Source organism: Ips typographus, linkage group LG3, assembly GCF_016097725.1.
Source record: "Ips typographus isolate SLU linkage group LG3, UJ_Ityp_2.0, whole genome shotgun sequence".
Lineage (NCBI taxonomy): Eukaryota > Metazoa > Arthropoda > Insecta > Coleoptera > Curculionidae > Ips > Ips typographus.
In genome coordinates this window covers 14763196-14787114 of record NC_138424.1, presented here as the reverse complement: position 1 = coordinate 14787114, position 23919 = coordinate 14763196, and the positions used below count along the sequence as shown (strand labels likewise).

At 35.2% G+C, this 23919-nt stretch overlaps 2 protein-coding genes and 1 long non-coding RNA gene across 4 annotated transcripts in view; all 3 read left to right on the top strand.

Annotated features, from left to right (window-relative positions):
- The window catches only part of LOC145727157 (G-protein coupled receptor dmsr-1-like), a 161419-nt gene that overhangs the window by 120852 nt on the left and 16648 nt on the right, over positions 1–23919 (top strand). The window lies entirely within an intron of this gene.
- On the top strand, positions 2702–4166 carry LOC145727167 (uncharacterized). The gene is made up of 3 exons (XR_014177793.1): positions 2702–2901; positions 2994–3906; positions 3988–4166. It is a non-coding gene; the product is annotated as an uncharacterized LOC145727167 (long non-coding RNA).
- LOC145727145 (uncharacterized) lies at positions 12007–16391 on the top strand. 2 transcript variants are annotated; one of them, XM_081976620.1, is made up of 5 exons: positions 12007–12653; positions 12750–12896; positions 13302–13388; positions 13492–14646; positions 14737–16391. In XM_081976620.1, the coding sequence occupies exons 1-5, from the start codon at positions 12362–12364 to the stop codon at positions 15882–15884; spliced, it is 2829 nt and encodes a 942-aa protein (XP_081832746.1). In that variant the 5' UTR covers positions 12007–12361; the 3' UTR covers positions 15885–16391. The 2 variants fall into 2 exon arrangements, with proteins under 2 accessions (XP_081832746.1, XP_081832747.1); XM_081976621.1 differs by lacking the exon at positions 14737–16391 and having other exon boundaries at positions 13302–13638.

Below are 23919 nucleotides of genomic sequence, written 5' to 3'. Positions count from 1 at the left end.
TATACAATTCTGTTGGCGCTATGGATGGCTGGAATCGATCTCCTTTTCTATCGTTTGCGCTTTGTATGTTTTGGTCCTGTCCTGATCAAAGGAACATTGACTCCTGCAGCAGTTCTTCTGGCGCATCTTTGTTCCTGATTAGTCTGCCACATATAAGATGAACATATAGGACATAATGGTTGATTTGTCGTTATAGTGTTTGCTGGTAGAGTCTGTAGTGCACAAAGGTTCAAACTGTATCTTCGTTTCCTGCCGCTGATTCCAGTTTGGAGATTGGTGGTAAATCCCGTTGCAGAAACAAACTGAAATGTTTTCCTGACTATTTCTGCAGGCGATTATCTTCTCCGGTGCTGAATCCTGTCTGTAGATGCAGTAAAATCCGGCTATTGTCGGATGAACCTTCTGTCTACACTATCCATTCATGGTCCATCGCGAAGTCGTAATGAAGGAGATGACTATAATGTCATTTTCTGCATTTGCGTTTTCCAGATATGTTGATCAATCCATCCTTCGTTATCGTGCCGTCGAGGTTTACGTACTTTGGTGGGGTGTCCCTGGGTTTTAGACACTTCCCGCGATGGTGAGGTCTGCTGCATTTTACACAGTTGTATTCACTGTCAAAGTAACTAAAAAATGGTCGTATCACTTGGCCACCAAGTGATACGACCATTTAATCCTGAACAGGACCTCATATAGGGAAGAACTATTGAGAGAGTGGCGCTGTTGCGCCGGCTTGATATCGGCTGAATATTCCTGGTGATTCTCTGCTTAGAAAGCCTTTGGCGATGATTTTGTTCTCAATGTTTAGTAGTAATACGCTGATTACCGCTTTGATCGTTTTCTCCGTTGTTAAGGAGTCAGTGTATTACTCCTGCTTCTCCTTCTTCAAGACGGCGGTGGTTTTCTACGACGATCCTCTAATCTGAAGACGTTTTTTTCTCTGTAGTCTGGGATTGGTGGATGATGGCTACTGCCTAGGATGCTTTGTTAATAGGATTTCTTTATGTTATGGATGTGACAAAAAACTAAAAAAAAACATTTATTAGTTTATTCTACTTTTTTTAAATTCTTAAAAAAACTAACTAGCGTTAGCTATGGAGTTTTGTACCTGTCTTTCTGTGCTACTGTGTAATTATGTTTTTGTTTTTAGATCTTAAGTAACTTCTAGTATTAGATTTACTTTAGAAACTTTTCTGCATCAATTATACTGTTTATTGAATCAAGCTGAAGTTGTATGTCTATCTTGCCACTGTGTAGTTGTAATGCACCAATTTCGTGTATTTTTATCAGTAACAACTCTACTGCGTTTTTTTTTTCTTTCTTGCTTTTCAGCTCGGCCTCCTTCTGGTTTATGCTGTAAAGCTGTCTCTCCTTATTGGCGTGCTATTTGCAGAAACATATTTTTTCTACCTCTACTTCGACACATTCAAGCACGTTGTAAATTCTAGAATTTTATATAGATTTACAGAATATGTGATTTTCAGTTACTTTTATACCCATAATACAATATGTTGAAACAAAGTTCAGATAAAGCAAAACAGCGTGGATATTGTGTTTATTGTGTTTATCTTAGATTTTCAGTCGTAAGAAAAAACAAAAGGCGGAAAAGGATTTCGAATATATCAGTATTTCATAATAATTCCCAAGAGTTTAGGTAAACAATAATCATAATTAATGACATCATAAGAAAGGCATAAAGCGTCAAAATTGTTTTTTTTTTCGCTAATTTATAGCTCGTTATCTCGGAGAAACGAGCAATTCTATCAAGCAGAAATTTCTTCAAATTAGTTGAAAACCCTTAATCAAATAAAAAAACTTCTTTCAAGGGGAAATACTTTTCAGAATTCTTTCTTTGCCATTTGAATTTCGTTTTCCTGGCGTTTAAATAATCCGGACTCTGGAATTTGATTTACGCGCCACTGCTGATGTACCTGCCTAATTTGTTACTTTATAATCATGTTTATTTCAAAAACGAGATTTTACATCTAAAAATAATTTAAATCTTAGGTACTTAATTATCTTACAGCTTGATAAAATTTAAGCGGATCCAAGTACTTACATGAAAAACTACTTTTAAACAGTAGCTCTATTTGAAAGTTTTGATTGTCTCTGTTAGAGCTTACACCACTTACGCCTCCTGGGCGTTTTAAGTAGAAAGTTTGTTTTTAAATAACTAGTCAGGATGGAGAAAGTGAAGCTTGAAATTCTAATTTTAGGACGTTCGTGGTAAAAGCCTCAGGTTGTATTTTGTAAACAGACGGTTTAAATTTATGAAGTAAAATGAATACAATTTTTCGAAGGCGCTTTTGTTTATTTAAAACAGCACGTCCGCGCGTACAAAAGTTCATCCATCACAGTTTACGTAAATAAAGCTCCTTCCATAATAATATATTCTTTCATGCATCGAATAATCGTTTGTGAACCTCCGACGACAGTGATGAACGCGTAAATAATAAACTTTCACCGTTTGGTAACTAACTTAAATTTTTGCATATTGTTTGCTTAAACTGTTATAGTAGTGTTTGACAAGCGATTTTCCTCTCGATCGTAAATCATTATATGGTTATGGCTTTGAAGTTAAGTTTTCAAAGCGTGGTTAAATAAATTACTAACCAGCTGAAATAAAAAGATTATTTTTATGGTTGGTACCAAAACGACACCAACACAGCATTACCTGCGCGAGAACAAATAGCACAAACACGTGAACGGGTCTCAACCCTTAACGAACCGTGCGGGGTCTTTTCGGGACCCCAGACGTCAAATTTCTGGAATATTTTCAGTATTTAAACAATTTGGCAACATTGTTTCACGGTATACTTTGCCGCCTTGACGCCGCTTTGCTGCTATGGTCAGTGCGGCACAAGTTTTCGTTACGTTCAGATCGAGCTAGAGTAGGTTTAGGTAAGTGGGGTCCCAAGAGGACCCCTCATGGATGTTCACCGCCCCTAAATTTGTTGACATGAAATTTATTTTCCTATCAATCGGTTTTTTAGTTTTCATCAAAAATGGATTATAAAAGTCGTTGGGAACACGAAGAACTGGTCGAAAAGGAACACGAAAAACTGGTCGAAAATCTTGAATTATAAGATTCCGATTCAGAAAACGTTTACGAAAGTGAGGACGGCGAAGTCGCTGAAGAAGAAGGCGGTCAGTATGTTTTAGAGAACGTTAGTAACAGTGAAGAGGAGTCCGATGGCGAACCAACCGAACTAGAAAATATTTCATTTGGTGCAAAATATACAGCAAAATCTTGGGAAAGTCGCCCGTTTGTCAGATTTAGGAAGTTGAAGAGAAATATTGTAAATGCTCGCACTGGTCTTACGCAATATAGTCAAGGTAGGCTAATACCATTTTGGAATTTTTCAACCTCTTTTTGACAGCAGAAATAAAAAATGTTATTCTTCAACATACCAACGAAGAGGCTCTTAGATCGTATTCTGAGTGAAATAAAAAATTTCCCCAAAAGCAAAAGGCGTGGAGGATACTAGAAATGGATGAATTAGACAGCTTCGGCGTTAGGCGTTTTGGTAAAAGCAGGGGCACTAAGGTCTAAAATCTATACAAGAAATGTGGTCGTCCTCTGGTAGTCGATGCCTCTATTAGACGATCTTTTTTACTGCTGTCTTATCCCGTAACAGATTTGCAGAGATATCATCATTTTTACGCTTTGATGATAAATTGACTAGGGCTGTGGAATAGATGGTTTTGTTCCGGGTAAATCTACTACACCTAATCTGTGTGTTTTTAGTGACTTCTGCTCTCTGCAGCAGGATGTCATATACACAGATGTTACATCACAGAGTAAATCATCATCTACTATTTCGAAAACTTGCTTCAATTGGCTTTACAAATAATGTTGTTGCCTTCATGGATTCATATCTGTCAAGGAGAGTTTACTCAGTGCGGGTGGGTAAGGAGTACTCTGAGAAGTACTATGCAACTTCTGGGGTTCCGCAGGGAAGTAACATAGCTCCTCTCCTGTTTTAGATTTTTATTAATGACTTGCCAGGGTGCATTACAGTCTCTCAGTGCCTGCTGTTTGCTGATGACTTCAAGGGACTTAAAGAGGTTTCTTCGCAGCCAGATACTATTGCACTTCAACAAGATCTGGACTTTGTTGACAATGCACTGCGAAGGAGGGACCGGTGTAGGGATCCTGGAGTCACTATTGGGGCTGATTTTAATTTCAGAATGCATTAGGAAATATTGTTAATAGGGTCATGAGAAACACTAAATATTTCCAGAATATTGACGTTGTAATCAGGCTTTACAATAGCTTTGTAAGGCCTCACTTAGAGTATGCATCTACAGTATGGTGTCCCACAACTGACTATCATAAAGAGCTTATTGAAAAAGTACAAAAAAAAATATCATGTTTACCCTGTCTATCCATTGTTAGTGTCCTACAGGACTATGCTTGGCATATTTGGAATGCAGAGTCTCCTAGAGAGGCGAGTGGTCCGTTCGTTTACTATGTCGTCAACCTTAGATTAAGAAATAAGAATATATTTTATGTCAATACAAGTGGTTCTCCACTTGACATCATGCTTATTCTCTAACTTTTGTTCTTCTACGTAGTTCTTCATTTCGGACTTTATCTCGCAATGTAACTCCTAACATAGATCTTTCCATAGCTCGTTGGGTTATTCTTATTTTATTTATAGTTGTTTGTGTTAATGTAAGTGATTCCGAGCCGTATGTTGATACCGGGAGGGCGCATTGGTCAAACACCTTTCGTTTAAGACACATCGGTATATCTGACTTGAATACATGTTTCAGCATGCCAAAAGCAGCCCAAGTCAGTCCTATCCTTCTGTTCAGTTTGCAGGTCCGATTGTCTCTTACCATTCGGATCTCATGCCCTAGGAATTTGTACTATGTTACGTATTGAATCGCTTTTCCGTCTAGCACTAGGTTACAGCTGGGAACTAGTTTGTCATAAAGTGGATCTTGGCGATGTTGATTTTTACGTCTAGTTTTTGAGAAGCTGCGGACAATTCTGAGACCATTTCGTTTGCTTCGTCAAGTCGGTCTGAGACCCGCACAATATCGTCTGCAAATCATAGGTGGTTCAGTTTTTCTCTATTCGCGTTAATGCCTTTGTTGCCTAATTCAATCTTTTTAAACATATATTCTAACTGAGTTGTGAAGAGTTTCGGAGAACTTACAGTCGGAGAACATTTCTTCTCTGTTGCTTGTTATTTGTCCTCTCTCATCTTCCAGTTTAGTTATTTCAGCTTTTCCTTTACTTATTTTGTTGTATAGAACCCTCATGCTTTTATTTTCTTCTATAATTCTAGCCACCCATTTATTGTTGTAGTTTCTTATCTCAGTCCTTACGGCTTTTGTTATGTCTTTATTCAGTTGTCTTAGCTCATCATCAAGTTATAATATTCAGGGTATATATTAATTAATTAAATAATTAAGCTTGATCCTCCACAACGAACACAATTCATATTATCAGTAGATAGATTCGATAGTTAATTTAAAAAAAGGTAAAAACTATGGGTTCAAAAGGAGAGTCTGCTAAATGACTGTGCAACTACATCTAGCGTTAATCACTGGTCAAGAGGTCAAAATGACTTTCCCGTGTTTATCCCATTGTCCATCCATTGTCATGGGACAACCGTGAATCGGTTCTAAGCTAACCGAATCTTCCACCCTAAGACCCAGTTGTACACATTCACAGTTTAAACACCGGTTCAGTTAAACTGCGACTGATAGTTGAACTTTGCCATATAAAACACATTGCCGTCAAAGTGACATTTCTGACTTGAACCAAGTTCAAAGGTTGAACCACTGTTGTACAATTGGGTCTAAAACCACCTCAAACTGATGAGCTAGACTGAGGATGACAGACGGTTCATTGATAATGACAGCAGCAAAGTAAAATTTAAACAGAATAAAAGGGAAAACTGCAATGGAAGAAAAGAAAAGCTTGCAAAGGCTATTTCGAGCATGCTAGCCGTCAATTCTCCGTTTCTTTACGTTGATTTTGAAAAATTTAGGACTGGTTTCATAATTTTATGTGTTTTTCGCCGTTAACTGAAGCTGTGGTATCGTGTATACTGAATAAACAGTACGGCAACTACAGATAAACATAAAATGTTAAGTTATATAATAAAAAATATTCGGTTATGAACACGATTTTAGTTTCAAATGGCGCTGAGATTTGAACTTAAAACGCCAATAATCCAAAATTGAAATTGAAGAGAGGCATAACCTCAAACTTCAAGAATGTAAACGAGTGTGAAATTGAAATCAAAGTAAATACTAACTAATTAAGCTAAAATCAGGTAAGTTGGTAATGAAGAAATTGAACCGTAACTCGTTAATATTGAACATAGAATAACTTTATTGACACCTTTCCACAGCAACTTTTAAAGCTTTTTAAAGTAAAAATTTTAGATTTTCATTCTGACGTTTCGTCTTTGTTAAATCATCATCTAGCTCATTTTTGTAAATATGATCCTTATTTTTTATTATCAGATTCTGAAAGCCTTTTTTATTCCACTTATATACTAGTATAGGACTCAAGTCACTGAAATATGGTGCACGGCTACAGGGCTACAGGACACTGTAAAATCCATAGAGGAAAATCATTCTCAATAAAGAAAAAGCTGATGTACTCGACAACGACCCAAGGACCTGGAAAAGTCGTTTATCATTTTCCAAGAATAACACTAGATCACAAAGTTCTTTGAATTAGGCATCTACAGAAAACTGTGATTAAAGCCACAAAAGCCTTCATGCTGTGTAGAAGACTAGCAAAAAATTACTGGAGTTGTAAATCAGGCTATATGTACCTAATGGATGTATACCACCATAATTAAGGTCATAATCAGAAATTGTGACTATCATAAAATACCGATTGCTTGAAGAGATTCCAAATCAAAGCTGTTTGTAATCATGCTTTTAGTAATTTTAGGAAAAATCAATATGGACTGTGTTGAAATAACCAGTTATTAGTAATATTCCGGTTACTTATGTGAATTGAATGTAAAGTTATTAATTTACAGAAATATAAAGCTTATAAAGAGTTTCTAATAATAGACATAAAAAAGAGAAGCTGCAAATAATTTTGTGCAGTACTACCTGATTATTTTTTGTATTATCTACACATACAACATATAAATTATAAAAATGAAATATTTTTAATGTACACTTGTGTTCATTATGGGTAGACTTTTTACCAAACAATCCATTATTACACGCTCGTGGAAGAATATATTTTTCTTACTGCATTTAATTCTAAACATTATGATTTGTAGGACTGTCGCATATCCAACTTCCGCATCATATATGACTGCAGACCAAACATGTCGCGGAAACTCACGATATGTCATTCCAGGAAAACACAGAAAACCGAGAGTGCTGTCTAATTAATTAAAACCCTTTTTGTTTACTTGCGAGTTAGTTTTGCCAGATGAAAAAACACCAAACTACGAAATTAAATTTAGCGACTTTCTGTATGTTGGATATCACCTAGCTTTTAGGAAACAAAAAGTTGTTATAACTTACTTTTTTATTAGTTGAGACAAGAACTCTAATAAAAAGTAACTAAGTTGATTTAAAATTACATTGTAATTCAATCTGACTGTTTCTTATGTGTGAAGTACATATTATTTCCACAATATTCGCTATTTTCAATAAATTTCTTATAACAAAGCTCTCACCTTTGCTTGAAAATGTTATGGTTTCGATATGCAAGGTCTTTACATGCAGGTATCCGTACACTAATTTTATGTTATTATTTTTTTCTACGTTTTGATGTAGTTTTCCTGAACAGCCTTGTTTGCAACTTTTTAAAAGCATTCATATTGCCATAAATAATATAACCGGGAACAAGTGCAACGAAAATTATGGGTAATTTTGGGAAAATTTTTGCGAATGTAAATTATGTTGAATAAGTGCTACTTTCAGGTTCCGGTTTTTTAAAAAGACTGTACAGCCTGTCCTGGAGAACCCTGGACAAAGGAGATTAACATGGTAAACCACTATTATTTTTTGGAGCCTGTACGGTTCATTTAATGGAAAAACGCTTTAGATAAATAGATAGATACAGCACATTTTCGGCTATAAACTTACTTACTCTCATTCGGTAAACACCGATCTGATTGGTTAAAAAATGGTGAGGTTTTGTTTTTTGTTTATCAATCCCAAAAAAAAACAAAACCTCACCATTTTTTAGCTTGCTTTTTATTTTGTCTTTGCCAGGTGCAGTGTTCGTGACTATCGTATTCATAGTTGGAATGTGTTGTGTATATTGTGGTCAAAGTAATTGTCGTACCAGTCGCTTACAGGGTCCAGTTTTGGTTGTCAAAGTTGGGATTAGTAGACGTTTGAAAAGCTTTCTGAAAGTGTCTGGCAAAAGTGTTAGCGTTGCCTTGATCTATAGGTTCTGTACCATTGTCGTTAATTATTATGCCCAGTGGGCAAATTTTTTTCTTCCAGTACGTTTTTCCGTTGTCCTGTTCGATTTCTTGGCACGCCTCCAGCTATTTGTCTTATCTGTGTTCTATCAAAGTCTTGAGGTTTCTGTTGAGTTCGTTAAGTTTTCTTTTTAAATCATTGTCTGGAGTGTGAGAATGAATGAATTTTGGCAAAGTGTGCTGGTATAAATGTTTTATTATATCGAAATATGCAATATTCTACAATTATTCATGCAACACTTATCGGTGTTTGTAATGTTTGTAATTAACCATTTCCTATCAACAAGCTTGCAGTTTTCACTTTGGCATGTTTTTGAGAAAATTGAGTTATACCCAATTCTGATACTTAGGGGATCCATCGGTTAGTTTTTCTTCTTTAAAGAATTCAGTCAGACGGTTGATTTTTGCACATCTTCGAAATGCCAATTCGTTTGAAATCAGAATGAATAAGTTCTTCTGAACCCCATTAGGAGATGAGATTTTTTTTCTTTTCAAACCTGTATCATTAACCAGAATTTGAATTTAATAAGCTGAAAAACTGATTTTCCTTTTTGTAATATCTCTTTGCAATCTACGATGCAGAGTTTGCCTCTCTTGATTTTTTAAAATTTATGGCAAAAAAAGGGTCAAAAACCACGGTAAACTCTCTATCGTACATTTTTTAAAAGAGCTTAGCAGTCAAATTTTCTGCCTAAATGTAATTTGTGCAACGAAAGCGAACTAATAACTTTTGGCATCCTTGTATTCAGGCAACTTATAATAAAAGAACCATCCTTTAGAAAAATTATCGGTAATTTTTTATGTTATTAGGTATATTACCTATGAAAATGTTTTATCTGGTTTGGACATGACTAATATAGCAGCCTACATAGGTGTCTCCGAAAATGATACTATGCACCATTAAATATTTTATCATCTGTGACAAAAGCGTTCGTTTATTACGATTTACCTGCCGATAAATGTGTAAACGCAATTAATACCGCAAACTGCATTCTCTCATTGAAAAAGGATATCGCGTTTAATGCAGAAAATCAGCAATTTTCCGCATAGAGCCATTTTCAAAACTGTCTGCGTACGCAAATAATGCAAAGCTCTAAAACAAACTTTCTATTATCTGTATCAAGTGCATGCATACAATTTATTTTCTCGTTGCATTGGTTTTTTATGTGAATTGCTACTTTATGGAATTGTAGATTAAACTTAAATCCATTTCCGATTGAAGTCATTTATTGGTTTTTAGATAATATTGCGTTATCGTTTTCCAAATTGAGAAGCAAAGCCAGAGCTTACTAGAACTAAAATTTTACATGTAAGTTTATCATTATTAACATTTTTAGTCGTAAAACTGAAAAAAAGTCTGTTTTTAAGCTACTTTTTAGATATGTATGTGTTTAGGACCACATTTATTTGTTTAAAGTTTATTTGGTTTGGTTCTACTATTGGCAACATGGTAACGGATATCTAAAAACCAGATTTGGAATTTCTATTGTCAAATTGCTTAAATTCTGATGAAATATATTCGATTAAAATTCAGTATTGCATCTATCAGAAAAATGCTCGAAAACGTATCTTATTATTTTCATTATAGCCAGTTCCCTAGTATTTTTCAAGCGGAAATTCACGCCATAGAAAGGTGTATTCAGTTTAACCTCGACAGGAAATACCGGAACAAGGAAATTGCGATCCTTTCCAATAGCCTAGTAGCCATCAAAGCGTCGAGATCATCTAACATCAACTCGATGATGGTTCTGGAGTGCCTAGGAAAGCTTAATGACCTAGGAAGGAACAACAAGGTAACCCTTCTCTGGGTTCCGGGGCACGTCGGAGAAGAGGGTAACGAACAAGCAGATACTCTGGCACGAAAAGGAGCATCAGCCCCTCTGATCGGGCCAGAACCATTCTGCGGCCTTGGAAAAGCATATGTCCAAGAAGTACTTAATAAAGCTGAAGAAGAACTGAAAGCAACGCACTGGCAAAGACTTCCAGGACTGAGGCAGGCCAAAGATCTCGGCAATTTTAACCGAGCAAGATCGAAGGCACTGATCAACCTCAACAAAATTAGTCTCAAGGCATTAACGGGGTTTCTAACGGGTCATTGTCGACTCAGAGAAGACCTAAGGAAGCTAGACCTAGAAGAGGACAGTACCTGCAGGTTTTGCGGAGAAGAATCAAAAACACCCTACCACATCTTGCTGGAGTGTTATGCTGTACGCCACAGAAGATTAAACACACTGGGATTACCCCAGCTGGCTGTGGAAGTAATACCTTGAACAGACCCACTCAAGATCCTGAAATTCCTAAAGGAACTAAATCTTAAGGGCTATGCTATGAACAAGGAAACCTTGAGATAGCAAAAGAAGATGGGGTGCAATAGATCTAATTAGGTCGCAGTACATCTGTCACCATCCACACCTACCATTACCATTACGATTACTAAGGATTTTCAAGAGACTAAATGATAATTTTTTGAATTAAAAATGGCCGCCCCGGGTAAATTTAGACTCATTGGTTCTTGAAAGTGAGCCAGAATTCCCTTGATTCCGGATGATCAAAACTTCACAAAACTGGGTCATTTGTTAAAGGTCGTCAAGTTTAAGAGCTTTTATTGTTGTCAATTAAATTAATCCTAAAATTATGTCTTGATCAAATTCTTTGGATGGATGCATACGATGAACCCAAATCTTGTTCTGTACACTTTATCGAAGCACGTGGTTATATCTAGAAATAAGTCAGAACACTTAGTTCATCTCCTTCATTAAAGATTACCTAGATTACTTAATTTATTCTAAATTTCGTGTAAGTGTAGTAAATTCGAAAATGATTAAGCAGGATATTCTATCTGAGAATTATCGAAAATAAGAAAACATATTTTCGGTTGATCTGAGAGAGAAACAATAAGGAAGTTTGGATCCGACCTACATTACAAATTACTAAAAACAATAATGAGTTTAAATATACCAGCACCGTGTAAAACTTTTGGTCATCAATAAGAACAAATAAATTAAATTGTTAGCATCAAATAAAAAATCACTTAAGGAACCCATTGTGGCCAGATATTTTTATCTCCGAATAAATTTATGGCGGAAATCGGATTCAGAGAAATAACAAAGCTGACCAATAATGTCATCCTATATCATTCCATTTTGCGGTTATATCCTGAGTATAAATTTATACGAAATTGATAATACTGGAACTTGGTTTATTCAAGTGTTAATGTTTCACCTATATATTATAAATAAATAATACCTTGGAAACAGTGTAGCTTATAGTGTTCATAACAACCTGAGGGCATTATAGGCAGACGTTATCATAACGCCCGCTTATATTTTAACCTTTGACCCTTTGTTAGCTTTTTCTAAATTGTCTTTTATATTTTCTAAAACTTCGTCCAGCTTTTGCCATTTTAACTGACTGACAGGACTATCAAAGTCACATCATTCAGGTAAAATAAACACTAAACAACATACCGGAAAAAGTATACCCTACTTTTCAATGCCAGAAACAATAAATAATTGCTGAATTAGGTAAAACATAAAACATTGTATGCACCACAGGCGTTAGGGAGAGTATAATGCACATATCACTTATAATATATGTGAAACTCCTATATACCAAACCTGTTAGTTAGGACCATACCCACTGCAAGGATTTGGCGCTGTATAAAAATCTACGTTTTGCATTCTAATAATAGATGTCACCATCATATCAAAAAATCCAGGAGGAAGGTAAGACAAAATTTTTGGTTAATTGGTATTTTGACTAGAGCTGCCATTATTTTGAAAAAGTGTCACGTTTAATTTGCAAACTTATTTGTTCCATATTTGTTATATATTTATGTTTTTTGTTTTTATTTAAATAGTTTAGTAATTAAATTTTGTTCATTATTTCGTTAATTTCGTTAAGTTCAGAGTTTTAGAAGTAAAATAAATATGGAGTGTTATCGTGTTCGTTATAAAAAGTGCGTCGTTCCGGAGTGTTTGGACGTTTTCTCAAAACGTCATACGTTCCCGAAAAAAAATCAAGAACTTTTTAAAAAATGGGTCAATTGCGTCCAAAATCCTATTCTCAAAAACAAAAGCAATGACCAAATTTACAAGTCCTACTGGGTTTGTGATGTTCACTTTAGCGATTTTGACAAAGTTCCTGGTACTCTAAGAGGGCTTCGAACAACGGCCATTCCCACGAAATTTTTGCCCCGATTGAAAGTACCATCCATACTGGGTAAGTAGGTACACAAATATATTTTTTTATCAATATTAGGTTTCATTTGGGACACGTAATAACAATAATGTGATTACATGTTTTTCTTTATTCTAGGAACAAGTAGTTCATCTCCGACCCTAAAAAATGACGATGAGAATAGATCAAATGAAGAATCTTATAATAACATTCGCATAAATAATGATTCTTCTGAAATCATCAATCCATCCGTCGATTTTAACGGACACAATAATTACAATTCATGTAAGCCATTTTTCGTCTACGGCGAATTTAACTTTCATATCAATAAGATTCAATACCGGATGATTAATTTTCTGTTTCCTTCACAAAAGGTGTAAAAAAATCTTAGTTTACAGATGCATATTAACAAAAATTCAAAAGGTATGTGAAAGAATAGAGGCTTAACAGGCTATATCAGCATAACATCCCAAATTCGCTGGGGACATTCATTTCCATTTTTTTTTGCATTGTATTCTAGTTATTTGCAAAAGTATCGATCAGGAACATCACTCCATTTGTATTTTTTAAATAAAATAATAGCTTATCACTGAAATTGAGGATAAAATCAAAAATATCTGCAAAATTTTTAACACTGTCTTTGTTAATACCATACTGATAAATGGATAATAATAGATTTTATTTGTATAGCATATGCGAGTGTAGCAGAAGATCGAGCATCAGATCATGAAGAGAACCTGAGTCGATCAAGTATCCATAACACCAATTCAGCTACAGGTAATCAGTCACTTTCTGTAACACCTAAAAGAAATCCTAAAAAAATATTTAAATTACGTTATTAAATTAATTGGAATTTTACTTATATGATTTTAATTTTTAGTCATGAAGAAAAGGAAACGAAAAGTTTTGAACAAAAGTGCAGTGACCAAACAGGTTCATTTAACGTCATCGGCTAGAATATTGTATAAAAGAGCATTACAGCTAACTCGGCAGATGTCAGTTTTAAAATCCCGAAACAAGCAATATAAAAAAAGACTGCAACTAGCAATAAAAGCAAGAAACTCCCTTCCAATTGAAAAAAATTTAGGACAACTAAATACACCTACATATAATTTTCTTTTATCACAAATTAAAAATCAAAACAAGTCAAAAAACGGGAGGCGCTTTTTTACTGATGCGAAAATATTAGCATTGTCGATGATGAAGTCAAGTGGAAAAGGTTATAAATTCTTGTCTAAAATATTTTCTTTGCCCTCAAGAAAAACTCTAACAACTCTATTACGCAAATTTCCTTTGACCGAAGGACTAAATGAACATTTATTGAAACATCTGGAAGGGTCTATAAGAAAAATGAATAAACAACAAAGATGTTGTATTGTCATGTTTGACGAGATGTCGCTCTCAACTGAATTGCATTACGACCCCAAAGAAGGCAGAATTTGTGGCCTAACTCAAAATTTTGGAATAGTAGATCATGCAAATGTATTTATGGTGCAGGGAATTTATACAAAATGGAAGCAACCATTATGTTTCACATTTAGCGATGGGCCCATAAAAACATTTGAATTGAAAAACATGATTGTAGATATAATCAAGAATTGTCAAAAAATCGGACTTCATGTGATTGCCACAGTATGTGACCAAGGCGGTTCTAATCAAGCTGCAATTCATAGCTTATTGAAAGATACGCAAGAAAAGTTTAGTCGTCAAAACAAAGAAAACAGACTATTTGGGTTTGAGATTATGGGACAAGAGATTGTTCCACTGTTTGACGTTCCACACATTTTTAAGGGAATCAGAAACAATTTACTTGAAAAAGAGTTACATTTTGAATATCAATCTCGCAAAATGATTGCTAAGTGGGAGCATATAAACTCACTATATGTTTTAGACGCAGGCGCAGATGAACAAATTTGTACAAAATTGACAGACTCGCACGTAAAAATAGGAAAGCTTAATAAAATGAAGGTGTCTTTATGTACTCAAGTATTCAGTCACCAAGTTGGATCATTATTAAAAGGAATTGCAAGATGGGGTAAGTGGTTTAAAATATATTTAATATCCTTCTACTTTGAAGGTTATTGTGCTTCTAGGAAAAATACTTTATTGCTATAAATGTTTTTAGGAGACAAGGAGAAAACAGGACTACCGATGGAAGCTGAAGACACAGCACAGTTTTTGTTATTTATGGATGAATTATTTGACAGTTTGAATAACAATTCAAAAGTTGCTTCATCCGCAAAACCTCTTAAAGGAGGGGTAACAGAGACTAGCCAGCATGAAGTGTTTTGGACTAATGCGATACAAGTAATTTCATCCATGAAATTTTTTAGTCATCGAAAATCTAGTTTTGTTTCGGTCCCATCCTTGCGAAATTTAATACATACAATTAAGGGTTTCATACATTTAAAAAAAGTATTAATTTCAAAATTTAAATATAAATACATTCTAACAAGATTTTTCAATCAAGATCCGTTAGAAAATTTTTTTAGTTATATCAGGAGTCATGGCGTAAGAAACGTAACGCCTGGGGCCAAACAATTTACATCATCTTTTAAAACATTAATTATTAATAATTTTATGTCCTATCATTCACCATATTCCAACTGCGAAATTGATGAATGTGAGGGCTTATTAGACAATATGAAATCCTTTTTAATGAAAAATTTTGACACCGAAAATGTGCCTAATATAAGCCCTATAGAAATGAGCATTCCCCATTTTATACCGTTATTTAAAAGAAATAAGGTAGCAAAATGCAGTATAACGTATTATGCTGGATATATTACAAAAAAAAAACGTACAGTAGTAAGAAAATATAACTGCTTAACGTGTCTCAGTAATTTAGCTGCAGGTCCCGCAACGTCCAATATTGACTTTATCGAAGCGAGGGAATATAAACCTAAAATGATGGAAAGACCTGGAACATTCTTAACTTTTATTGTAAGCCAAGCGCTACCGTACTTATATTTTTTGATACCTCGATTAGGCAATCAAAAACATCTTTTTTTAAACCTTAAAGAAATTTTAAAACAAAAAATTGAGTTAAATCCGATAAACTGCAGAATACATAATTTGGCAGATAAAATTTTAAACCTTCTAATAAAGTGCGCAATTTATTTTTGGTGTAAGAAAATTAATAAAATAGTAAAGGGGCAAGATTCAAAATTTTTAAAATTTTATCATGAATTTCCAGATAAATCTTCAATTGATCCCATTAAGATCAAAGCCTATAAAAAATGGCAGTCTAAACGCAAGTTTAGAAAAACTTAAATACATGTATCGCTCGTTATATTTCAAACATTCCTATTTTTTTTTTAAATTACGTAAACAGCGAGTTTTACATATGAAACTAATAAGGAATATATTATAGCTGATTACTAAATTTTTTATTAATATTATTAAGTGAGTGAAGAGAGATGTAGCCGGTAAGGGACAAAGGAATTATAAATAACGATTTACCTACTAACTTTTAAGTTATCGTCTAGCTTTCTAAGCAAATATTATTAAAAGTTTGACGTGTTTAATAATTGTATGTTTATATAGTGTCTTCTTATTATTGTAAAGTACACAAGCTCACATCATGCAGATAGTTTGCTATTGACAGCACCTCTTCAAAGTTCAAATGTACCTAGTATGTATCCATATTATTTATAAATAGCAAAAATAAAAATTTTATATGACTTTCTGAATGTGAGATATAATTTCTTGGTGATTTGTATAACTTTACCTACATTATTTTCCAGAATTTGCTGAGTGTGGAGTGTGCACAAGCGTTTTCAATATAGGGGGAGTTTACTTTCATTGGAACAATTAAGAATAATCGACCCATTATAACACATGTGGTTAAATGAGCCGACTTTCTTACGCTTGAAACGCATCTAATAATAAAGGGTGATTCTTTTAACCTATACGCCTAAATTTAGGGAATGATACCTTATGAAAAATAATGATTAATAATGTGAAAAAAGTTTAGTAAAAGTGAAGTTTTTTTATTTACAGAGACAAATTTGAAAAAAATACATTACCGTGAATTCAAAATTATAATTGAAAATGCATTATTAACTAATATGATTGATACCAACTGTTCGAAGATATTTCCATCATTTTCTATAAATTGCTGAATCGATGAGACCTACTCGCACGGCCTAAACCGGGCAAAAACATTTTTACGATAACTGTGAATTGCATTGCAAATTCACTGTATTATCGATTATCTTCATAAATAAAATACTTTTACTAAACTTTTTTCCATGATTACTCATTATTTTTTTATAAGGTATCATTCGCTAAGTTTATCCGTATAGATTAAGAATCGCCCTGTATGTAATATTCTAAAAATAACAATACCTTTTTATAACTTCCCCTGTATCGAAATGTATGACAGCCGGTAATATAGAAAACTTTAGTACAAACACTTCAAAAAGTTAGGACCATACCCACTGACAGCGCTGTAGTCAGCAGGTATACCCTGATTTTTCAACAATTGGTTAGCATGGTAGTTGCCCTTATATAGTAAGTGTTATGTGGTATAATGTTCATCAGGCCGAAACCTATCCATCGGGCCATAGGCCCTCTGGCTGTTTCGGCCTTTCGAACGTTCTTGCTAACGCCCTTGGTACATTAAGCTATTAACTGCCGTGAAATGGCAAATAATAAATTGTGCAAACCCGAATAAAATACCCAATGAAGGCTAATACTTAACTTAATCTTAGTTAGAGGTTTAATATACATATTATACAAAGTACCAAATACGAAAGACAAGTGTACTAACTGGCTAATTTTAAATGGAACGTTTCTTCTTATTATTCTTTGTCAGACAATATCTGTCCATTCTTGAACAAAAATCTCTTTCATTGTATGTTGTCGTCATCAGGTGATTTATGGTTCTTCATCTGCCCTAGTGCCACCTTTATTTCCTCTTTTTTTATTTTAGAAATTTCTTCTGAACCAGCAAACAGTAACTTTCTGAATATTCGGAGCCAGCACAACGAGATGTACAAAAGATAATAAAAGACTAAGAGATTTTTGTCCTTTATTTTAACATTTATGCTTTCTCGATATAAGAACTTTCATGTTAGACCTATCCTTATCTACGGTTTTATTTGTTCTGGTATTATAGAATCTCACCCCTTTTCTTACTGTCTTCTGTACTCTCTTGCATGCTCCCTGTAGTCTGTTGTATCTCTGGATGTTGTTTTCCTTTCTTTTATGTTAAAGTGTGCTAGCCGATAGCTTATTGTCTTTCTGTGGTGGTTTAACTCTAGAACAACTTTTCGTATTTTTGTAAATTTCGGGTGACGCTAAAGCCAACCGCTGCGAGTGATTAATGTTTTGCATTTCTTTGGAAACTTTTTCCTACCAAAGGAAGTGCAAAACATGGATCAGGGTATATCTGCATGAATTTAATAACTATCTTGTCACTATCATTGTCAATGTACTTTTTTAATAACATATTTAAATGATGTAAACGTTTTTCAGAGTCTATTAATGAAAAGTATCGTTTATTACACGTACATGACAAAAATTAAATTATTTGATAAAACAGTAACAGTAAAAAGTACCTCTTCAAACAATATTTGACACAAGAAATCAAATTTTCGACCACTTGACCCTAAGAATATAATATGGCCCTATTTATATATATGGCTATCATTTTAGAGTTGCCATGAGAAAATTAAAGGTTTTCAGATCCAGATTAAATGTCACTTGACTTTATTTAATAGCTATTTATGATATGAGTGTTAAAAAAGTGTGTTTTTAAGGCACGCATGTGAAAGTTTGCAGGACGAGCAAAGCGAGTTCTGTAATTCGCATGAATGCCTTGTCTCGGGAGATAACCTTTGAGAACATATTCTTCTTACCACGTATACCTTTTTTAGGTAAAAGACATTGGAGAATACAAATCTTAATTGAAAAATGAAATAAAGGGTTAATCAAAAAAGTTATTTGGTTTTAAATGTGTACAAGGTGTGGCAGTCACTATACCGTTCCTGGACCACCTGGGGCCAACCTGGATTACCTGAATATCCACGGCACCACGGACTTTCGTTTGATGACGTGATCAGCAAACGTTTTTGATTGGTTTTGTTGACTGTCAGTAAAAAACTGGAACGTTCATCAGTCAGACGCAAAACTCCATTATTCACCTTTATATCTGTTTTAACGTTCATTTATTAAAAGTATTGTTCTACTTTTGCTTCTCTTTATTTGTGGACATTAATACCCACAGAGGTGTTGTAGGTAGCGCCCTCTAAATTTTACAAAAAAAGATAGCCGATTTTAATTTTTTACACCACAAAACCCCCCTTAGCTAAATTTTGTAATACACCAATTATTAATTAAAAGAATTATTTTGGAAACTTTTGACACCCTGTATCACCGTAATCATCGACTATTCGACTGAGGTAAATTGGGTTATACCGTCATATTTAAGCCTCGAGAACTTGTGGTAGCACCTTTTAGGGACACCCTGTATGATATTGTTACGATTTTCCCGTGGGTTTACACAAAGTCAATTTAACTCAACAATTAATAAATTTATTTACACTTCAAAACTCCGTACAATAATTAATTCAGCTACTAAAAACACTACTACAATTCCACAATTATTCCACTATTTAAACTTTACCGCGTTCCCAAATTCACTGCTCCCACCGTCGAGACCGCTTCTTTTATATTCGGTAAACCACTCTGAAACGCTTCGCGGTTTGCGTCGAACGTCCAAGATGGTTCTCGCTGTATCGCTATCTAACGATGGCCTACTTTAACACGCGCCCGGCCAGATATTTCGGCGCACCGATTCCATCCCGAATCGAGTGCTCGTTCAGAAGTATCGAGCATAGTAGGCCCAAACCATAACACTGCCCCCCCTCTTAAAGCTGATCGTCACGGGTCCCTGGACGAAACCCTGGTATTTCTTGACTTAATCCTTTGCTCCTCCTGGTTTGAAACATCCACACAGCATCACCTTCCTTATAATTGGTCTGTGGTCCAGTGTCATCTTCATACGGTCGTTGTTTGGTTTCATCTTCTCTCTCTCAAGTTCCCGAATTGTGATGGATCCCTTCTGTAACGAACACTGGTCACACCATTTACACCATTCCACAACGTCCTTTCTGAAGTTAATCCAGTAAAATCGATCTCTTATTCTAGCCAAAATCTGGCTTACTCCAAAGTGTTCTCCTCCGCGACTGTCATGTAGTTCTCGCAGCACATTCTCTTTGCAGGAACTGGGCACTATTGTTTGGTAAACAAAGCGTTTTCCGTCTGGACTTCCCATTTGCGAGTAATTAAGTCATCTCGCAGTCGAAGCAAATTCCACCCCTTACTGTTGGTCCATATCTGGAAATCTGTTGCCAATCCGGTTTCAAATCCTTCTCCAACCATCTTCTGATTACTTTCAAATCAGAGTCTGAGCGCTGTCCTTTTATTATGTCTTCCTTAGAAACGCTGCTCTTCATTCTTTTTGTTGCCTCTTTATCTGTCACCTTCGCGATTTGACCAATCCTCCAACCATTATGAATTTGTCCTTTCTGGTACCTTAAGTCACTATCAAAAACTTGACGATCCTCTACATATCGCGGTAAATGTCCTTCCGGGTTCTTCATTTCCTGCTCCTGGTTACGCCAGTTCTGAGGGGTCAGTAAACGAGGCTGCTCTCTGCAATTCCGGCGGTAATGTCCTTTACGTCCACAATTATAACACGTAATGTTTCTTTTAACAGAGGAATTCCAGCAATTTGTTCTGATGTCCTGATTTCGTCGGCACTGTGGGTTTGGAGAACAAGACCGCTGTCTGCAATTCCTTCTATAGTCTCCACATCGATAACATTCCACTCTAGTGATCGGACGTGATCGTTCTAACTGTGTGGACTGACCATTTCATTGGTGCCATTTGTTGCACTAATTGGCCGAACAATGATTTAATTTCATCTATTAATGTAGCAACATGATCGGCTGGCGGTACTCTCTCCTCTTGAATAGTCTCTGGCTTTAAGTCATTGCCTGCAGTTTCAACTTCCACCGCTCAAACCAGTAATTCGCTGCTGTTGCTCCCTTTGAACATCTTCAGCATTTTCTTTACCTCCGGATCTCGAATCCCTTCTACAAAATACTGTGCCACAAATTCTTCTTGGATTTCCTCCGGGACGGCTGGGTAAGCCAGATGCACAAGGCGACGAATTTCGGCCTCAAACTCTTGTAGATTTTCACCAGTTTTCTGCTGTCTTGCCTTTAATTACGTTTGATACACTCCTTTTCTATGTTGATCCCCATAACGTCGTTCTAATGCAGCTACTAATGCTTCATAGTTGCTTTGTTGGGCGATAGGCAGAGTCTGTAACAGCTGCAATGCAGGTCCTCGTAGTGCTACAGCCATTTCCTCGTTACTCCATCCATTTGCATTTGCAGCGGCCTCAAATTGGAGTTGGTACGTTGCCCATGAAGTTTCACCGTCGTATGTGGGAGGCTTGCTCTTGTTGAGCCCGTTTCCGGTGATCACTGTAGAGTTGACTCCTCTGCTGTCAATTTTCCGCTCTAAGTCGCGTAGCTTTATCTCGACATCATTCTGAATTTTATTTATGTCCTCCCGAACATCAATAATGTCCTCCCGAACATCATCTGAATTTTATTGGGACGATGGGTTACATACTCTTGGATTTCTGTCTTGGTCCCCACTAGAACGTCCAATATTTCTACGTTACGCTTTTCTTGCCGCTCTCTGTCTTCTTCTTTGTCTTGTGGTCGAATCCTTTCTTGTTCTTCCTTGTCTTGTTGTCGAATCCTTTCTTGTTCTTCTTTGTCTCGTTGTCTAATCTCTTCTTGTTTTTCAAGCTTTGCCATAATAGCTGCAAGTTGGGCCTCCATAAGTGCACTTTAACGTCTTGTTATTGGCATAAAATAAATTTAACACACCACTGTTCTGAAAATCTCTAGTCCGGTTCAGCTACTAAAAACACTACTACAATTCGACTATTTAAACTTTACCGCGTTGCCAAATTCACTGCTCCCACCGTCGAGACAGCTTCTTTTATATTCGGTAAACCACGTTCTAGAACCACTCTGAAACGCTTCGCGATTTGCGTCGAACGTCCAAGATGGTTCTCGCTGTATCGCTATCTAACGATGGCCTACTTTAACACGCGTCCGGCCAGATATTGCGGCGCACCGATTCCATCCCGAATCGAGTGCTCGTTCAGAAGTATCGAGCATAGTAGGCCCAAACCGTAACAATATCTACATAACCACAAAGCCGGAAAAAATACCCCGGAAAAAAATAATATTGATATTTCTATAGACAGATGTATCAAAACAAATTTGATCCAGTGAATTTTTTCTCAACCACCTTTGACAAGCTAATTCGTCAACGCACTACGGTACATAAATAGCTATTTACGTTTCGTTGCTTTTCCTCATATGCTATTTCGTTGACATTTTCCACCATTTATATTTCAAAGACCATAATAAGGACATACGTACGACATTCAGTCGGAATAGCGTACGTTTCAAGCGCATGAATACACCGAATGCTCGACAAGTCAGCCTCGTAAATTTATTATAAAGATATAAATATACAGGGTGGACCATAATGGGACATAGAGCTACAGCATATTCCTAACATCAAAATAATACGATTTAGCTGAATTGTCCTATACCGAAAGTTAATATTAAGAAAGATACAGGGTGTGAAAGTTGAAATTTTATTTTAGCTTTTTTGTCATATCTTCACGGTCTTTTGATATAAATTATTGAAAGTTGGTATAAAGGGGTTTTGGCAGGCGTAAAATACGATGCTTTCATTTGTTTTGTAGTAGCTGATAGGGGGCGCTAGCGGTAACCATCTCCGTCCCTTCAAGAGGTTCAAACTTTTTTTTACGGAACTGAAACGGCCATATGACTTCAAAATATGATTCTAAGATGTTTTCTACGTAAAAAAGGTATACTTGTTGTAAGTCTTAAAAGTCGACCGTTTTCGAGTTATTTAATCTTTTATTATTGCATGCATTTACATGTACAGCAGATTTTAATTACTATTTTTTTTTTAATTCTAAGTAGGATTTGATACAAAAACAAAAAGGGCGTTCATAACAACTAGCTTTATTTTAAAGTTTACAAACATTTTTTAAACGGTCAAATTTACATACAGAAACTGTTATGTGTGTAACTTAATATACAGCACATATCGTAGTAACATACGACAATGCATGCAATAATAAAACATTAAATAACTCGAAAACAGTCAACTTTTAAGACTTACAACAAGTATACCTTTTTTACATAGAAAACATCTTAGAATCATGTTTTGAGAGCATATGGTCGTTTCAGTTCCGTAAAAAAAAGTTAGAGTCTCTTGAAGGAACGGATATGGTTGCAGCTAGCGCCCCCTATCAGCTACTACAAAACAAATGAAAGCATCGTATTTAACGCCTGCCAAAACCCCTTTATACCAACTTTCAGTAATTTATATCAAACGACCGTGAAGATATGATAAAAAAACAAAAATAAAATTTCAACTTTCACACCCTGTATCTTTCTTAATATTAATTTTCGGTATAGAACAATTTCGCTAAATCGTATTATTTTGATGTCAGGAATATGCTGTAGCTCTATGTCCCATTACTTATGGTCCACCCTGTATAGTAAATTTGAATGTTTAAAATAGAAATGTAGAGAAACCCACAATAGAAAAACGCTATGTTTGTGAAAAAGAAGTTGTTGAAGTGAAGAATGTTAATGGAATTTCTTTATTTAAATAAAAATGAATAATAAAAGTTAAGTAACTTCAATGTAAATAATGTGTGAGGTAATTTTAATGTAATGTGGTATTCTGTATAAATATTTGTAATTTTAAAATTTATTCCAAAAATCCTTATTTTTCTCGTAATATTTGTATTATTTATGATGTAATTTCATCGTGAACATCTCAGATAATTTCAAGTGGAAATGGATTGGTCGATTCATAAGACTCCAGACCAAATAATAAAAGTGGGATTACTATACTGTATTGGTTGTCTCTAAATTGAAGTGTATCCGTATAGTCGTGAGAGTATTACGACGTTCTAAAGGGATTTATTGTAATAAAACTTGATCAGTTTTAACCCCGTAAAAAAATCCAAAATTCAATTGGGATTTTCAGAAATAAACTGCTCAATCGGGATAATAAACGGTTTAAGTTGTTGTTACTGGGTTTTCTTTGGCACTACCAGCTAGGGGTATTTTGCCAGCTCGTTTCGAGAGAGGTTCAGATAGTCGGGCTAGAGCCCCTGACCCCCAGATAGCTACAAAAAGTTCTAAAAAATCGCTTAAAG